Raw genomic sequence first — 15,578 nt, forward strand, 5'->3', positions numbered from 1 at the left:
TATATAGAAACCATTAAATGCATAATAAAAAGAAGATAAGAAATAGAATGTAACCCCGGTACACCCCCACACTGTCCTGGGAGTCTCTACAAGCTGCCCTCAGGACCTCTTTGGATAAGCAGAAGATGGAATAGTGCAGTTATAGTTCAGGTTTAGGTCAGTGAAGAGCTTTTATAGTTTATTGGCTGTCAGTGATCTGAGGTGCATGTTGAGTCTTTGGCTAATTTGCTTGTTCATGAGTGGGTGGAAGTTGTTTCACAGTGTCACGATGAGTGTAGAGTTCTTTAGGATCAAATAAAGTTCTGCTGGAGTAAGACTGCGTACCTAATGTACAAAGGGCACAAAGATCGTCATTTATATTACGGCGGGATCCATCGACGGCTGATTGGATTGGAGGGAGTGCATTTGTGTCTCGAAGGAGCCAATCACCACCCGTCTTGTCATCTGGCTGAAGAACCAATGAGAGAAAGGCAGCAAACGCTCGTCCAATCAGCAGCCGATACTGCCAGCCTGGCCAAAAACCCCGCCTGCGCAGAAGACTTGCTTCTATTTTGGCGGTATTGCAAAAAACATGGCGGACAATTCGACAGGTAGTAGAAGTTAATACTCTAGTTTTTGTTGTTGTCGCGTGTCTCAGTGATGTCGTAGTGTATTCGAACGACTTCACCAAAGTCTGCTCTTCCATACTCAGGTTACCGGATGTGTTACTTGTGTTTTTGTAGTTATGACGGTGTTCTTCTGTCCAGCTCTTGTCCGTGCGCGAGCTCTTTATGGGTAACAGTGACGAAGAACATGTAATAAGAAGTGCGATCTAACATGTAGTTAAAGTTAATTTAGCAGCCACACAGAATTGACAGTTGATGGGTGCAGCGGTGGGCTGTGTGGTTCGAGATTCGTGATGGGCGCCACTGGTGGCTGCATGATGATCCATCCATCCATCCAGGCTTGATAAATAGTTTGTGCTGCTGCTAGATTTCCTTTTGCTTCCGCTGTTCTGTGACGATCCCAGCTCCACCGTTCTGCCTGGAAAACTGAACAAACACGGGGATTCTGGTTTAGGTTTGACTGTTCTGACGGTATCAAGTTGGAGGCTTCATCCTTAAATGCAGATCTGATCAGTCATTGAACAGGAAGACAAAGTGATGAGATGAAAATGAGAGCAGCTTGTGTCATTATTCTCTACTATTTCATGAAAATCACGAGTCATACATGTCTGCCTAATTAAACAACATGATCATGCTTACTGTATTTAGGTAAGCATGATGGTAAGCAGGCGAGTGCAGGCAGGTTGGAGCGGTTGGAGGAAAGTGTCAGGAGTGTTGTGTGACAGAAGAGTGCCAGCAAGACTCAAAGGAAAGGCGTACAAGACAGTGGTGAGACCAGCTTTGCTCTATGGGTTAGAGACGGTAGCAGTGAGACAGAGACAAGAGGCTGAGATGGAGGTAGCGGAGATGAAGATGTTGAGGTTCTCCTTAGGAGTGACCAGGTTAGACAGGATAAGGAACGAGTACATCAGAGGGACGGCTCACGTTGCCTGTGTTAGGGACAAAGTCAGAGAAGCCAGACTGAGATGGTTTGGACATGTTCAGAGGAGGGATAGTGGATATATTGGTAGAAGGATGTTGGAGATGGAGCTGCCTGGCAGGAGGGCAAGAGGACGGCCAAAGAGGAGATATCTGGATGTCTTAACAGAGGACATGAAGTTGGCTAATGTTAGGGTAGAAGACGTCCATGATAGAGTGAGGTGGAGGACGATGATTCGCTGTGGCGACCCCTGATGGGAAAAGCCGAAAGAGAAAGAAGAAGATCATGCTTACTGTATTTACTGTTGGAATAAAGGTAATTCAGTATTCAGGACTTGTTTTTAAAAGTAAGTCTTAATATTACACTAAAAGGGTTTCAGATGTGTTTCCAGAATACAGAAGCTGAATTAGTCATAAACATGTTCAGCAGACTGTTTGATTTCCTGCAGAGATAGTGTCATTACTGTAGGCCATCCAGACAACTGACAGCACTTCATAGCTGCTAAAGTCAAGGTGAAAGAGAAAAGGAGGAAGGACGACAGCTTAGTCACTAAAGGCTGAAGTTATCAGGGAATATTTCCACATAATGGAGTCTACTCTCATTAGAAACAGCAGGACTGAATGGAAACTGTAAGGTTTTATGTCTGTGAAGCTTCACAGACTTAGAGATGCCACAATTCTTGATCAAAAACTGAACCTGGTGTTACACCATTAAACTGAAGGGAGCAGGAAGTGACAGCTTGCAGCCCTACTGCCTGTTTACAGTAAAAATGTGAAACACGTGTGAAATTTAAGAAGGTTTTATTAGATTACACCAGGCTTAGTATAAGCCACCTGAAAGGCTTTTTCTTGATACTTACTTGCATGTTAGCAATTAAAAATTTTTGTTGTTGTTTTGTAATCTACAAATCAAACTGGAACAAAACCGGTATCTAAAAATCACATTTTGAACTGATTTGTGGGTAAAGTAAATCGTTGCATCCCTACTTGGGACATGTCATGTTATTGCATGAAAATCTAAGCACCTTCAGAAGTCCAGTCCTTCCTGAATACAGTATTCTGTGATCAACTGTAAGGCTATGGCAAGATTCACAAATGACTCTGGATTTACCAAGAATGGCCCAGTGCAAAACAGTTGAGCACAAAGCAGGCATGGTGGCTGTAGATTATGCATCTTTCAGCTCAAGTCTTTGATGACACACTTTTACACAGATCTTCTGACATGTGGTTCAGGAAAACAACGAGATTCCACGTGGATTTCTTTATTGTCTTCCTCTTGGTTTATTGGACCTGATGGCGAAAGTGGTACCTCTTCATTTTTTGAATGCCTGCGCTTCTTATCAACTTCAATCGCGCAGACAGAAGTTTGCATTTGTGTGTCCTCATCTGTCACAGACCCACAGTGATGCTCATCATCTTTGCAGTACTGCTGATGTTTTCAGAACTTGCCACAGACAGGAAATGTCACTCAGTTGTGGGATCTCTGTTTTGGAAATGTTTTCATATTTTGTTGCGGTTTTCTGTTTATTGAAAAATGTTTAATAGGTGCTGGAAGGTAGACAACACTATAGGAGTAAAATGTCAATAAAATGGCTGAGTTTTAAGCTTTTAGATCCTGTTTGATGATACTAAGGGAGATATATATGCAGCGGTAAAGTGATTTTAGTTTAAGAAAACAATATGGTCATTTTTAGCCATATTTAGTAATTATATCCATGGGTTATGAGATTTTTAAAAGGCAATCTCTAAAGGACCCAAACATGTAATGTAACTAGAAAATCCGATGACCCGTTTTCTTAAAAGGTTCATAGATAATATTACTGAACAAAATCTGTTCTTTTATTGTAAACAGTTGTAGAGACTTTATACTGGCGTGTTCTGTGCATCATGTCAGATAGTTAATATGCTGTTTGACATCACATGTTAAGGAACGCTGTCCAGCATTTTTACACTGCTTTTAGAAGAAGAAAGGTTTTTGTTTTTGTTCATTTCTGCGGTCAGAAATGGTTTGACCGCAGCTAACGAAGAGAACTTTCTTTTAGGAGTGGATTTTTTCATACTGAAAACATGTGGTTTGATGTGACTGTGTGTCAGGATGCAGCGTGCCTTGTAAGATGACGTATGGCGAGCTGGAAGCCTTGTGTCGCACTGAGACCCTGCACTGCAAAGAGCTCGGAGTGAGCAGAGCGAATGTCAACGAGTATGAGGTGGAGTTTCTCTGCAACTACAAGAAGACTAAGGTATGTCATTACCACTTTAAGGTTGAAGAATTTGTTTGGGTCATGAAATAACTGAAGAAAAATGGGTCTGTCTTCTGATCCCGCTGCTATAGTCTGGCGACCTGTTTAGGGTTTACCCATCGACTGTATACGAGAACTGGACCGAGCGGCTGTGACGTCACTCATAGGAGATGCCTTACCTCTGGCTCCAGGAAAATGAAACCAATTCAGTCCCCATTTTTCCGTGATACAGACCCGCCATGTTGGAGCCAGACAACAGTGATGGGTCGGATTCGGTCTGAGTCAACGTTTCTATGGCAACTACTGTCACCAATCCAGACCACACCCCTTCCACTGAAAGCGGCTCTGGGGAATCTGTCAATCAAAAAAAAGCCATATGCGTTTAATGTGGCATCTGATTGATCAGTTCATAACTTGCATAAAAATGTGGAAAAAAGGAATTATCAAAAAGACAAAAAAAAGGGTATAAGATTAGGAATGGTTTTTATGACCAATAGAATGATTGAGTAACGGCTGTTTATTTCTCTATATAAGTCTATGGGATTTTGGCTTTTGAAGGCAGCAGGTATTTCCTGTTTGGAACACTCAAAAGCTGAACACTCAAAAACAGTGACCTCTTTGGCTCACTCAGTCCAGTTCTCATATACAGCCAATCGGTTTATCCCACCTTCACTTAACTGTAGCTGGGATAGGCTCCAGCAGCCCTGTGGCTATGAAAGGGATTCAGTGGGACCAGAAGATGGGCCTATTCATGGATTGTAACATTACTGCTAACCCTTAACCTGCATATTCGAAAAATAATTACCACCCTGTTGTAGGCTCAGTGTAATTTCTGCAGAAAACTTTGGGTTAGGCTTTAAATTATATTCATCAGTGCTTACCCTAAGGGTACTTTTAACAAGAAACTACTGGTTACTTATCCTTTTGTACTTTTTTAAACATTCTTTCAACTACCGGAACTATTCAACCGTTTATTCCTGAGATGTAGAAGAGCATCTTTGCGATGTTACGGACCACACTGGGGAGAAGCCGCTTTTCTCCATGTCAATATCGGCAGATTCATGCTGATTGCGTCGATGGTCAAAGGGTTATGGTAGTTCAAGGTGTGTGTGTGTTATTTAGGCTCTGGCGGCAACACCTCTGTTGTTGAATGGTTAAAAACAGAAATGGAAAACATGACAATTTGCTCGATTGTAAAATAAACGGCTTTAAAATGTAGTTCAACAGGGAAAAACTATAGAATTTTACTCTTATATAATAAGCATCAGAATTTAGAAATGCTGTGAGTCAAAGCTGCTGTCTTTTAGGAGGAAGAGGAGTTCTACTTGGTGAAGTGGAAGGGCTTCCCTGAGTCTGACAACACCTGGGAACCCAAGAGGAACCTCAAATGCTCAAAGCTGATAAAGCAGTTCCACCTGGACCTGGACCTGGTGCTCAAGAGTCAAAAGAGGCGTGCCATACCCAAAAAGTTAGATAAAGAGGTCGCCTTGTTCCTCATTCAGAAAGCCAAACTCCGTCAGAGTCTCCAGCGCTGGCAGGACCATCTGAATGACACTCGCAACCACCCCGGTCGCATTTTTGTCACAAATGATGTGGACCTAGAGGGCCCTCCAAAGAACTTCACCTACATTAACAACTACAAAGTCGGCCCTGGCATTGTGTTGAATGAGATGGCTGTAGGTTGTGACTGTAAAAACTGCCTGGAAGATCCAGTGAACGGCTGTTGTCCAGGAGCCTCCCTGCACCGCATGGCCTACAACGATCGCGGCCAGGTCCGGATCAGGCCAGGAAAGCCCATTTATGAATGTAACTCCCGGTGCAGCTGCGGACCTGACTGTCCCAACAGAGTGGTCCAGAAGGGCATTCAGTTTGACCTGTGCATCTTTAAGACCGAGGACGGCCGGGGATGGGGCGTGCGCACGCTGCAGGGCATCAAGAAGAACACCTTTGTTATGGAGTATGTTGGAGAGGTGAGACATGTTTTTTACTCATTTTTGTTTCTGCCTTCAAAACAAAAAAAAAGGCTTAAAACCTTCAGAAACACGGTCCTATTGGATCTGGATTTGATCATTTACCAGTTAGTTTAATTCTGAATTCAAATAGTAATCGGTTTTACAATCAACCGTTTTTTATTGCAGTTTATGCTAAATGGTGTAGACTTATATTGCGCTTTTCTACCGTCCTCGAGGGCCCAAAGTTCTTTACAGTCACAGTCCCGTTCACCCAGTCACACACACATTCACACACGGATGGCGGCTCTGCTGCCGAGCACTGGCGCCAGCCTTCCACCAAAGGGAAGGTGGGGTTCAGTGTCTTGATCAAGGACACTTGGAGTCGAACCTGCAATCTTCTGATTGGGGTTGACCGCCCCACCACTGCACCACTGCACCACGGCAGCCGGTTGCATAATTCAGCAATTTTGATAAAAAATACTTTTAAAATATAAAAACAGCACTTTCAGCCCAGATTCTTTTGAATCAAGTGTTGAATTTAAATGTAATCAGCTTATATTTACATGAAGTTCACTCCTTACTTTAACCATCCTGAAAAGGAAAAACAAACTTTGATATCTGGGATATTTAATGTTGACCGGCGGTTAATTTGTACCTTTATTTTGAAAGTCTCTGGGCTTGTCTGTGTCCCCCTAGGCTCTGACAAAGATGACAAAGGCCGTTAAATGTTTTTTCTGCAGAATGAATGATTCAGCTTTCTGGAAGCTTTGAAAAAACTGGACTAACTTCTAACTTGATCTCATGTGCTCAGAAACTGCTCATAGACAAAAATGGAGGTAAAACCTGAAGTCAGCACAACCTAGAGGAAATAAGACTCAGCTGTAAAGATAAAAAATATGCAATTTCATCACATGGTTAGCCGCATTTACCTGTGAATGAAAATACTTTGAATAAAAAAGGAAAGATACACTAGCACGACAGCTGTTTCACATTTCCTCTGTTGCTGTGAGCCTGTACAGAACTGAGAAGGAGCTTGGATGCAACAAATAGACTTTATTAATGACATTTTATTTACACTTTTGCAAAGACCCACTTCAATGAAAACCCTGTTGTTAGCATGTTCTTGTAGCATTTTTCTGATGAGGGAGGACATATAGAAAAAAAGTTCAGAACAAAACTGCATTTCTGATTATTTCTTTATTCAAATCGTGATGGATGAGGAGCAGAGGAAAAAACGCCGTTAGAAAAAGCTCTCAGTTCCAACCTAGAAGCTACAATGGATGAGCCAAAGTCTCCCAGCTCCAGTCCATTCTGATCATCCACTGTCAGACAAATAGATCCATGAACGTCTTTGTATTCCTCGTCTGAACTGGTAGCTTATGAAAACCGAACATTGGATAGAAACATTAAAAAATAATACCATAAATCCTTGAAAAACAAAGACGAGCAAACCGCTGCACAGTAAACTATCAATAGCAGAAAGTATCGTATACTGTGCAGTCAAGTCTGCGCAGTCGTCAAGTCTGCGCAGTCGTCAAGTCTGCGTCGTGAAGGGAGCAACTCCCTCTCAGGATGTAGAACATGACAGGGGGGCTGGAGGGTCCTGTGGGCTTCTTTTCTGCTGTTTGCTGTTAGCACAAAGTGACAACTGTTCTGATCAGCTGCGCAATGATTTGTGGGTAGATTTATGTATACAGTAATCTGAAAACATAGCTTCAGTTTTCGTTTTCCTAAAACCAAAATACTGGAAACAACTTTGCTCTGGAATGTTCATTATGGAGAAACTTCAACTGTGAGAGTCAGAATAAACGATTTGTGAATGGATTTGATTTCGAGTGTTCTATTTGCCCCCTACAGATAATTACAACAGATGAAGCAGAGAAGAGGGGCCATTTATACGACCGCCAGGGCTCCACCTACCTGTTTGACCTCGACTATGTAGAAGATGTGTACACAGTGGATGCTGCTCACCAAGGAAATATCTCCCACTTTGTCAACCACAGTGTGAGTGTCTGCAGTCACCTGATCCCCACAGGTTATCAAGACACAACCTTCAGAGTAGCTAAAGTAGTAATCGGTAGTAATCGATTGTGGGGCAGAAAATGAAGGTGGATCTAGAAGCAACTGAAAAGTTTTACCTAGTGTTTATCAAGTATATACATTCTTCTTTACTTGTTGGATGTTGGACTGTCAGTAGGAACAGCGATCAGCTCTGATTTGATAAATGTTGTCTTTTCAGTGTAACCCTAACCTGCAGGTCTTCAATGTGTTCATTGACAACATTGATGAGAGGCTCCCCAGAATCGCTCTGTTCTCAACGCGATCTATCCGGGCAGGGGAGGAGCTTACCTTCGACTACAAGATGCAAAGTGAGTTCATGATGACTGCTCTGCACTGTTAATGCTCCTTTATTATGCCTTATGCTATGTTCGAATTCCCTCCCTAACCCCTTTAAATATAGTGCACTATAAAGTGCGTTTGCCATTTTTTAGTGCTACATTAATCTATAATTCCCAGATCCAGTGCCCTAGAAATTTCCCAGAAGTCTCTGCAAAAAACCAGTGTGCATCAATGCTCACTAGATCGGCGAATATAGACCACAATGCATTGCGTTGGAAAGATTTTTGCCTCAAAAATGTATTTAAATGTATTTTTTTAACAAACCATCAAAGTTTTTATCTTCAGAAGACAGTGGATTCATAAATAATTGTCGATGACGTCATATATGCCGTTTAGAGAAAAAAAAAAGTAAAGTAGTTAGTTATAGGGGTTAGGGCGGGAATTCAGACACAAGCTTAGTCAGCCTCAAAACATCAATCTTTAAAGAGTGTAACCCACTTTACCCAGAGTTCACTGCAATGGGCTTCGGCAAAGCCTGCAAGCCTTATGGATGGATGGATGAACAGATGGATGGATGGATGGATGATGGAAGGATAGGTGGAGGACCAGATTGATGGATGGACGGATGGATGGATGAACAGATGGATGGATGGATGGAGGACCAGATTGATGGATGGACGGATGGACGGATGAACAGATGGATGGATGATGGAAGGATGGATGGATGAACAGATGGATGGACGGATGGATGGATGAACAGATTGATGGATGAACAGATGGACGGATGGATGAACAGATGGATGGACGGATGGATGGATGAACAGATGGATGGACGGATGAACAGATGGATGGACGGATGGACGGATGAACAGATGGATGGACGGATGGATGGATGGATGGAGGACCAGATTGATGGATGGACGGATGGATGGATGAACAGATGGACGGATGGATGAACAGATGGATGGACGGATGGACGGATGAACAGATGGATGGATGATGGATGGATGGAGGACCAGATTGATGGATGGATGATGGATGGTTGAACAGATGGATGGATGGATGGATGGATGGATGGATGAACAGATGGACGGATGGATGAACAGATGGATGGACGGATGGATGGATGAACAGATGGATGGATGATGGAAGGATGGATGGAGGACCAGATTGATGGATGGACGGATGGATGGATGAACAGATGGACGGATGGATGAACAGATGGATGGACGGATGAACAGATGGATGGATGATGGATGGATGGATGGAGGACCAGATGGATGGATGGATGGATGGATGGATGAACAGATGGATGGATGGATGAAAAGATGGATGGATGAACAGATTGATGAAGCTAACCTCGTCCAGACTAGGATTTTATCATGTCAAACTATACAAACCACATGAACTTGCCGAGAAGTATGTTTTCCTTTTTGCATTTATTGAGGATGGTCATCTGCAGTTTTTTAAATTGACCACGCTCCGCCTTTTATCCAAGAGACTTTCTTAACGAAACCTTTAAGAGAACTGGTATTCCTCCTGAGGGGGGGAGTTTTTCCCAAAAATATTTTCTGCTGTTTCCTTTTGGTCCAAAAACTACAGTTCTCTATCATTCAGTCCATGCAGCACACAGGGATATGATCAGCAGGGACTGACATGTCTAACACAACATGTGTTTCAGTGTTCTCTCACTCTACAGCAGGGGTGTCAAACTCCATCGCCCAGGGGGCCAAAATCTAAAACATGAACAAGATAAACCTTTGTAAAAAAGTGTGTAGTTTTTGTTTTGAAGTACATATCGATACTTTTTAATCATAAAAAACCTCGCTGTGCTCCATGCAGAGTTTAATAGAAGGCTGAGAGACTCCACGGGACAGCGGTAGGGCGGTCGACCCATGATCATAAGATTGCAGGTTCGATTCCCGCTTTGTACGCTCATGAGTCAAAGTGTCCATGGGCAAGACACTGAACCCCACCTTGCCTGTGGTGAAAGATTGGTGCCAGTGTTGGGCAGTGGAGCCCCCACCAGTGTGTGAATGTGTGTAAATGGGGGAATGGGACTGTGACTGTAAAGCACTTTGGGCCTTGAAGAAGGTAGAAAAGCGCTATATTAGTAGACGTCATTTACCATCCTTCTTCTGCACCTTTTAGTCATTTGTGTGTATGCACTTTTACAACAAAGCTCTCAAGTCCATCAAGAAATGACAGCCATTGGCTGTGAAACTAAAGAGATGCAGATGCTGTGTTTGACTGGGGCTGTCCTTTTCTGATACTTCCAGTTGATCCAGTGGACACAGAGAGCACCAAAATGGACTCCAGTTTCAGCCTGGCTGGGCTCCCCGGCTCGCCAAAGAAGAGGGTCCGGGTTGAGTGTCGGTGTGGCTCCGAACTCTGTCGGAAGTACCTCTTCTGACTGCAGGAATTCTGTGTTGATATGCTGGAAACTGTACAGATTCCTTTCATGAATTTTTATATGCGACCGTGAGAAAGTGTCAAGATTTTAAACATGTTTTTTTATAAGCAAGAAGAAAAAGAATCAGCATTTTCCATGACTCAGAGGTGCTGAGTCAGAGCCTCACTTCACTCATTCTGACATTTACACTGTGTGACGACACCCAGAGAACCTGCCAGATGGAACATTCGCCGGAATCAAACCTCAACTTCTCTATGAATTCTTGCTGTTGATCGAGGTCATGTCAGTTTTTCTCTCTCCATCATTGTGTGAATGTCACGCCTGATGTCCCGGGGTGTGTCCTCATGGGTCCTGAAGGCCAAATATTTCAACTTTGAATCCTAACTCTTTGTCAGCCGATTACCAAAGCAGCTGTCTGTGGTCCGCATGAGGCCTCTGGAGTCTGGATGATCAAGTGGCAAAACGATTCTTTCTAACTGCTGTTCTGCAGCCTCCTGGCTGTTCTTTAGTCCATGTTTCTGTTTCAACTGGGGGATTTGGGGATTTGATGGTAAAGTCACATTTGAATAAAACCTGAGTCTGAAAGCAACAGAAGCCAGACTGAAAGGAGCCTGTTCTTCTGATGCCTTGACAAACAAAGCAGTCTTCCTGTCAGGAATTTAGATTCAAACAGCACTTCAAACTGGAGAACGCCCTGTCTAGATCCCTATGGAGACCCAATCCATCTAATGCAGGGTGTCTCAGTTTCACTTTCTTTTTCTTCAGCTTTTCCCTGCTGTCTGTCTCCTGTCATTGAGTTGACCGTTGTGCTCTTATAAGGACAGACGGACGCAAACCTGTGAAAACAGTGTGGACGGGAGCTACCTTTTCACTTAGATTCATTTGGCTTCAGGTTAGTTCCCTTTAGAAGATCTGATATTTTTGGAACAAGAACAACTAAATTACAAGCTGTTTATAGTTTTGAAGTGTTTTATTTTGTAATGTTGATGGTTGAAAACAAACTAAACAGGGCTGTTGACTTCTCTGAGTATTACCTCATGAACTCGTCTTGCTTTTAGAATGTTAGTTTAAGTGTCGTAGTCGATGAGGTTCTACAGTGCACTGGCGAGAATGTGTTCAAAAGGCCGAAGTGGTCATTTGGATTTTGTCGTTATTGCGGTTCATTCCTCAAAAAACAGTTCTTCATGTGTGTAAATGATGAAAGTGAACCAAACCAAAAGTTTTTGTGTTCATTGCTTTAGTTTGCTCCGTTTGGATACTCAATAATGAGCTATTCTGTTATTTGTTGTTTACTGCCTCCCCTTTTATCTGTACTGAGTTCTGTGAGCGTAGTCCGCTCCACCATGTTAGACTTTTGGCACTCTTTCTGCCAATGGAACATAGACGCCATAAAACCCGTTGCTGTTTTTGTAGTTTCTATATACTCATGCACACACACTCACACACACACACACACACACACACACACACACACACACACACCCACACCTACGGGCACATCAAGGGGCAGTTTAGATTCTATGAAGCATGTTTCTGGACTGGAGTTCCTGGAGAACACCCCCACATGCACGAGGAGAACATGAACACTCCACAGGGAGAAAAAAACCCAGCTAGGGATTGAACCAGCACCTTTTCTATGTGAGGTGGCAGTGCTGACCGCTACACCTCTGCACCATTTGCTTCATAAAAACTGAAGGAGGCCACACAGAAGCAGAAAAGCAGCTTCTGCACCGTCCTGTTCCTGCAGTGAGAAGACAACCAGCTGACGCCTGTGCTGTTCAATCACAAGGAAAACGTCTACATGGATAGCATTTATCTGCTTCATTAAAGGGAAAATAATCCTTTTTTTCCTACAGAGTTCATATAGATGTCTGAAATGTTTAGTTGAACATCAGAGTTAGTAAGTGCCCAGAACAGAAACTCATAATTTTTAAGTATGTCCTTTTTTTTAAGGTTTGAAGAAATAAACAATAAATTCCTCATTACTCTCTCAGTCTGGTACATCCATAGTAAAGACTTTTGTGTTCTTCCAATGTGTGTAGGAGCAGAAGCTCTTTGAGGGTTTTGGAAACAACAGAGGAATAAAACACAAGAGACACAAGGAATTATGGGAAAGAGTAGAGGAAGCTAGACTGACGTCAAAAGGTGAAAATCTTTTGAGCAAAAGTTCGGTTTCGTGCAGAGACGGAGAGCCGCAGATGAAATATTTGCTTTGAGGGTGTTTCTGGAGAAGAACAGAGAAGGTCAGAAGGATCTGCATCAGGTCTTTGTAGATGTAGAGAAAGTCCAGGACAGGATCCAGAGAGAGGAGCTGTTTGGATGAGGAAGTGTGGAGCAGCAGAGAAGAACGTTGGAGTTTTTCAGGAACATCCCCAGAGGTGGACGTTTGTTCTGGAAAGGAGAAGAATGAAGGTCAGCTGCAGCAAGACAGAGTATCTGTGTGTAAATGAGAGGAACTGCAGAGGAACGGTGACGTCACAGGGAGCAGAGGTGGAGAAGGTGGAGGACTTTGAGGTTTTAGAGTCAGCAGTTCAGATCAACAATGTGTGGTAAAGAGGTGTCTGCAAGCAGGTTGGAATGAGTTGAGGAAGGTTTCAGGTTTTGATGTGTCACTAAAGAGCGTCATCCAGAATGAAAGGAAAGGTGAAGAAGACTGTGGTGAGAGCAGCCATGTTGTTGGTTTAGAAACTCTGATACAGAGACACGAGGAGCTGGAGGCAGCAGAGATGAAGATGCTGAGGGACGGATCAGGAATGAATCCATCAGAGGAACAGATCATGTAGATGTTCTGGATATAAATGCAGGAAGCAGATGGAGATGTTTGAGATGAGGGACAGTGATGAAGATGATAAAAGGATGCTGAGGCTCTCTTTGGGACCGGGATGGAAGCAACATTAGGAAGATTCACAAGATCCAAAAAAAGGAGAGAAGCAGCTAAACATCCAGTGAGGACTAAAAGGCTGCATGGACTGAGAGAACATTGAAGTGGGAACAGAGATGGGGGGGCATGCACACTGTGCCTCACTTACCAAGGGTCTGAGGAAGTCATTTGTTGGTCTTTCTGCTGGCCACGCCCACCACAAGCAGCTGATAGAGACATGTCAGGATGACATGAAACCTAAGGAAGACCATCGGCTGAAGCATGTCATGGTAAACTACATCTGCATTCTCACCTGAGATTACATCCTCTGGATTGACCGTCAAGGCACACGGCCTGGACCGCTGGAACCGGCTTGGTTGTTGTCCTTGTAGGTGGTGGGGCCACAAGAAGACAATCCCATGCAGTTTTTTCAGGCTTAGCTGGCGCGGTCACATGGAAAGAGGCTTGTGTAATCATACGGTTTTTAGGGTAGAAGGCGCTAAACAAGACAGTATACGCCATTTACCAAACCTCTCAATAAAGCCGGATTCTGCATGGAGTCTGGCTGCAGAGCAACACTTCATGCTCTCAGTTGCTTTGCTAACACAACAATCCATCTTTGAGAAATAATTGTTTCCTGCATGACTTTCTTTATACCCTTTACAGGGGTTGACATAGCCCAGAAATTTGCACTGGCCCACAGGGCCAGAAGTTTTTGAAACTTACTGGCCCCGCCTGAAAGTTACTGGCCCGACACCGCGCATAGCGGGACCCTCCGCTCCGCAGGTGCTTGCAACTTTAGGGGGGGTCTGTGGGCATGCCCCCCCGGAAAATTTTAATATGGTGCAATTTAGTGCATTCTGGTGACATCACTTATTTCTACACTTTTCAATGACTGAAAATAGACCATATCAAACTTAAATCTGCTCTAGTCTGTTTCAGATGTTTTGAAGAGAGCACTGCAGTGTAGTAGGTAACACTAGTTCAGAAGTTTTCATGGTGCTTCTAACGGCAAATATCGCAATAAATCATAAACCTTAAATGTGTTAAAACAATCTAATGGCAGCTTGAACCATTTAACGAATCAAATAAATCCCTTAATGCATTTGACCAATCGGATGGACGCCTTCACATTGTTGACCAATCAGATGGAGCCCTGTTATGTTAGATGTTTGTAACCTATGTCAACGTGGGTCATTTGGAGTATAATTTTTAAACTGGGAATGGTTATTTGGTTATTTTGCTGTTTGTTTATATACCGCAAATTATATCGTTATCGCAATTTTAATCTCTGATATCGCATATCACGAGTTTTCCTCATATTGTGCAGGTCTAACTGAGATCATTCAGCTAACTAGAAATACTTACTGCTTACAGTGTTGTAAAGAAAAACAAAATTAAGTAGTTTAACATTCTACTGCATTTGAGTCTGAGATTCAGGTATTTGGAGTTGCCTTTGATTCTTTGACATTCAGCTTAAAGCTTAGTGGATACAGTTTCATCTTCAATGCATTCATTAAATATCTTGCTGTCCATACTACTAATTATACCCAGTACTCCATCCAACATATTCCTATCTATTCCTGCCATGTCTTCCACATCTCTGACATGCTTCAGTCTCTCTTCAGTGACGGTGTCGGATTTATAATCAAATGTAATAATAACCCACTGGCTTGTGCCTTCGTTGTTGCTGTTTAACATTGTTTTGTATTGAATTGTTACATTCAATAAAGTTTGAAAAAAAAAAAGTAGTGAGCGCGTGCCGCGTGGTGCTCGGCAGTGAAAGCCGAGCGCGCGCAGGCGGGAGAGAAGGAGAAGTGATCAAAGGTTTCCCATAGAAACCCTTGAAGTCTGAACACAGGACTAGCAGAAAAACTAAATTATGAAGACGAGGTAAATCTACACGTTTTCGCAAAATTTACTTTATTGAAAATTGAAAAAGGTGAAGAATATATAAACCGTTAAATATTTTAGTGGCCCGAGCGGACAAGTGAAAAGTAAAGTCTTGTGGTCCGCACTGCTCGAAAAACAGGACCGGGCCAGCGGACAAATGGCTATGTCGAGCCCTGCTTTAGCGTCTTCTTTTTTTGTTGTTGTAATACAGAATTAAGGAAATGTAGGAATGTAGAAGGACAATCATGCATTAAAGCATAAATATATAAACGTAAAACAGCAAAAATTAATAAAATAATAAATACTTGTGAAAAATACAGAAAAGGTTTTATACATTTATTTATGTCTCTGTGTCTA

At 42.8% G+C, this 15,578-nt stretch overlaps 1 protein-coding gene across 2 annotated transcripts; it reads left to right on the top strand.

Moving 5' to 3' along the window:
• Positions 1–423: 423 nt before the first annotated feature.
• On the top strand, positions 424–11,062 carry LOC101155408 (histone-lysine N-methyltransferase SUV39H1). 2 transcript variants are annotated; one of them, XM_004086352.5, is made up of 6 exons: positions 424–590; positions 3,618–3,763; positions 5,071–5,733; positions 7,573–7,719; positions 7,955–8,084; positions 10,335–11,062. In XM_004086352.5, the coding sequence occupies exons 1-6, from the start codon at positions 572–574 to the stop codon at positions 10,466–10,468; spliced, it is 1,239 nt and encodes a 412-aa protein (XP_004086400.1). In that variant the 5' UTR covers positions 424–571; the 3' UTR covers positions 10,469–11,062. The 2 variants fall into 2 exon arrangements, with proteins under 2 accessions (XP_004086400.1, XP_011471297.1); XM_011472995.4 differs by having other exon boundaries at positions 557–691.
• The last annotated feature ends 4,516 nt before the right edge of the window (positions 11,063–15,578 follow it).

Source organism: Oryzias latipes, chromosome 7 (assembly GCF_053564925.1).
Source record: "Oryzias latipes strain Hd-rR chromosome 7, Olatipes_Hd-rR_3.1".
Taxonomy (NCBI): Eukaryota; Metazoa; Chordata; class Actinopteri; order Beloniformes; family Adrianichthyidae; genus Oryzias; species Oryzias latipes.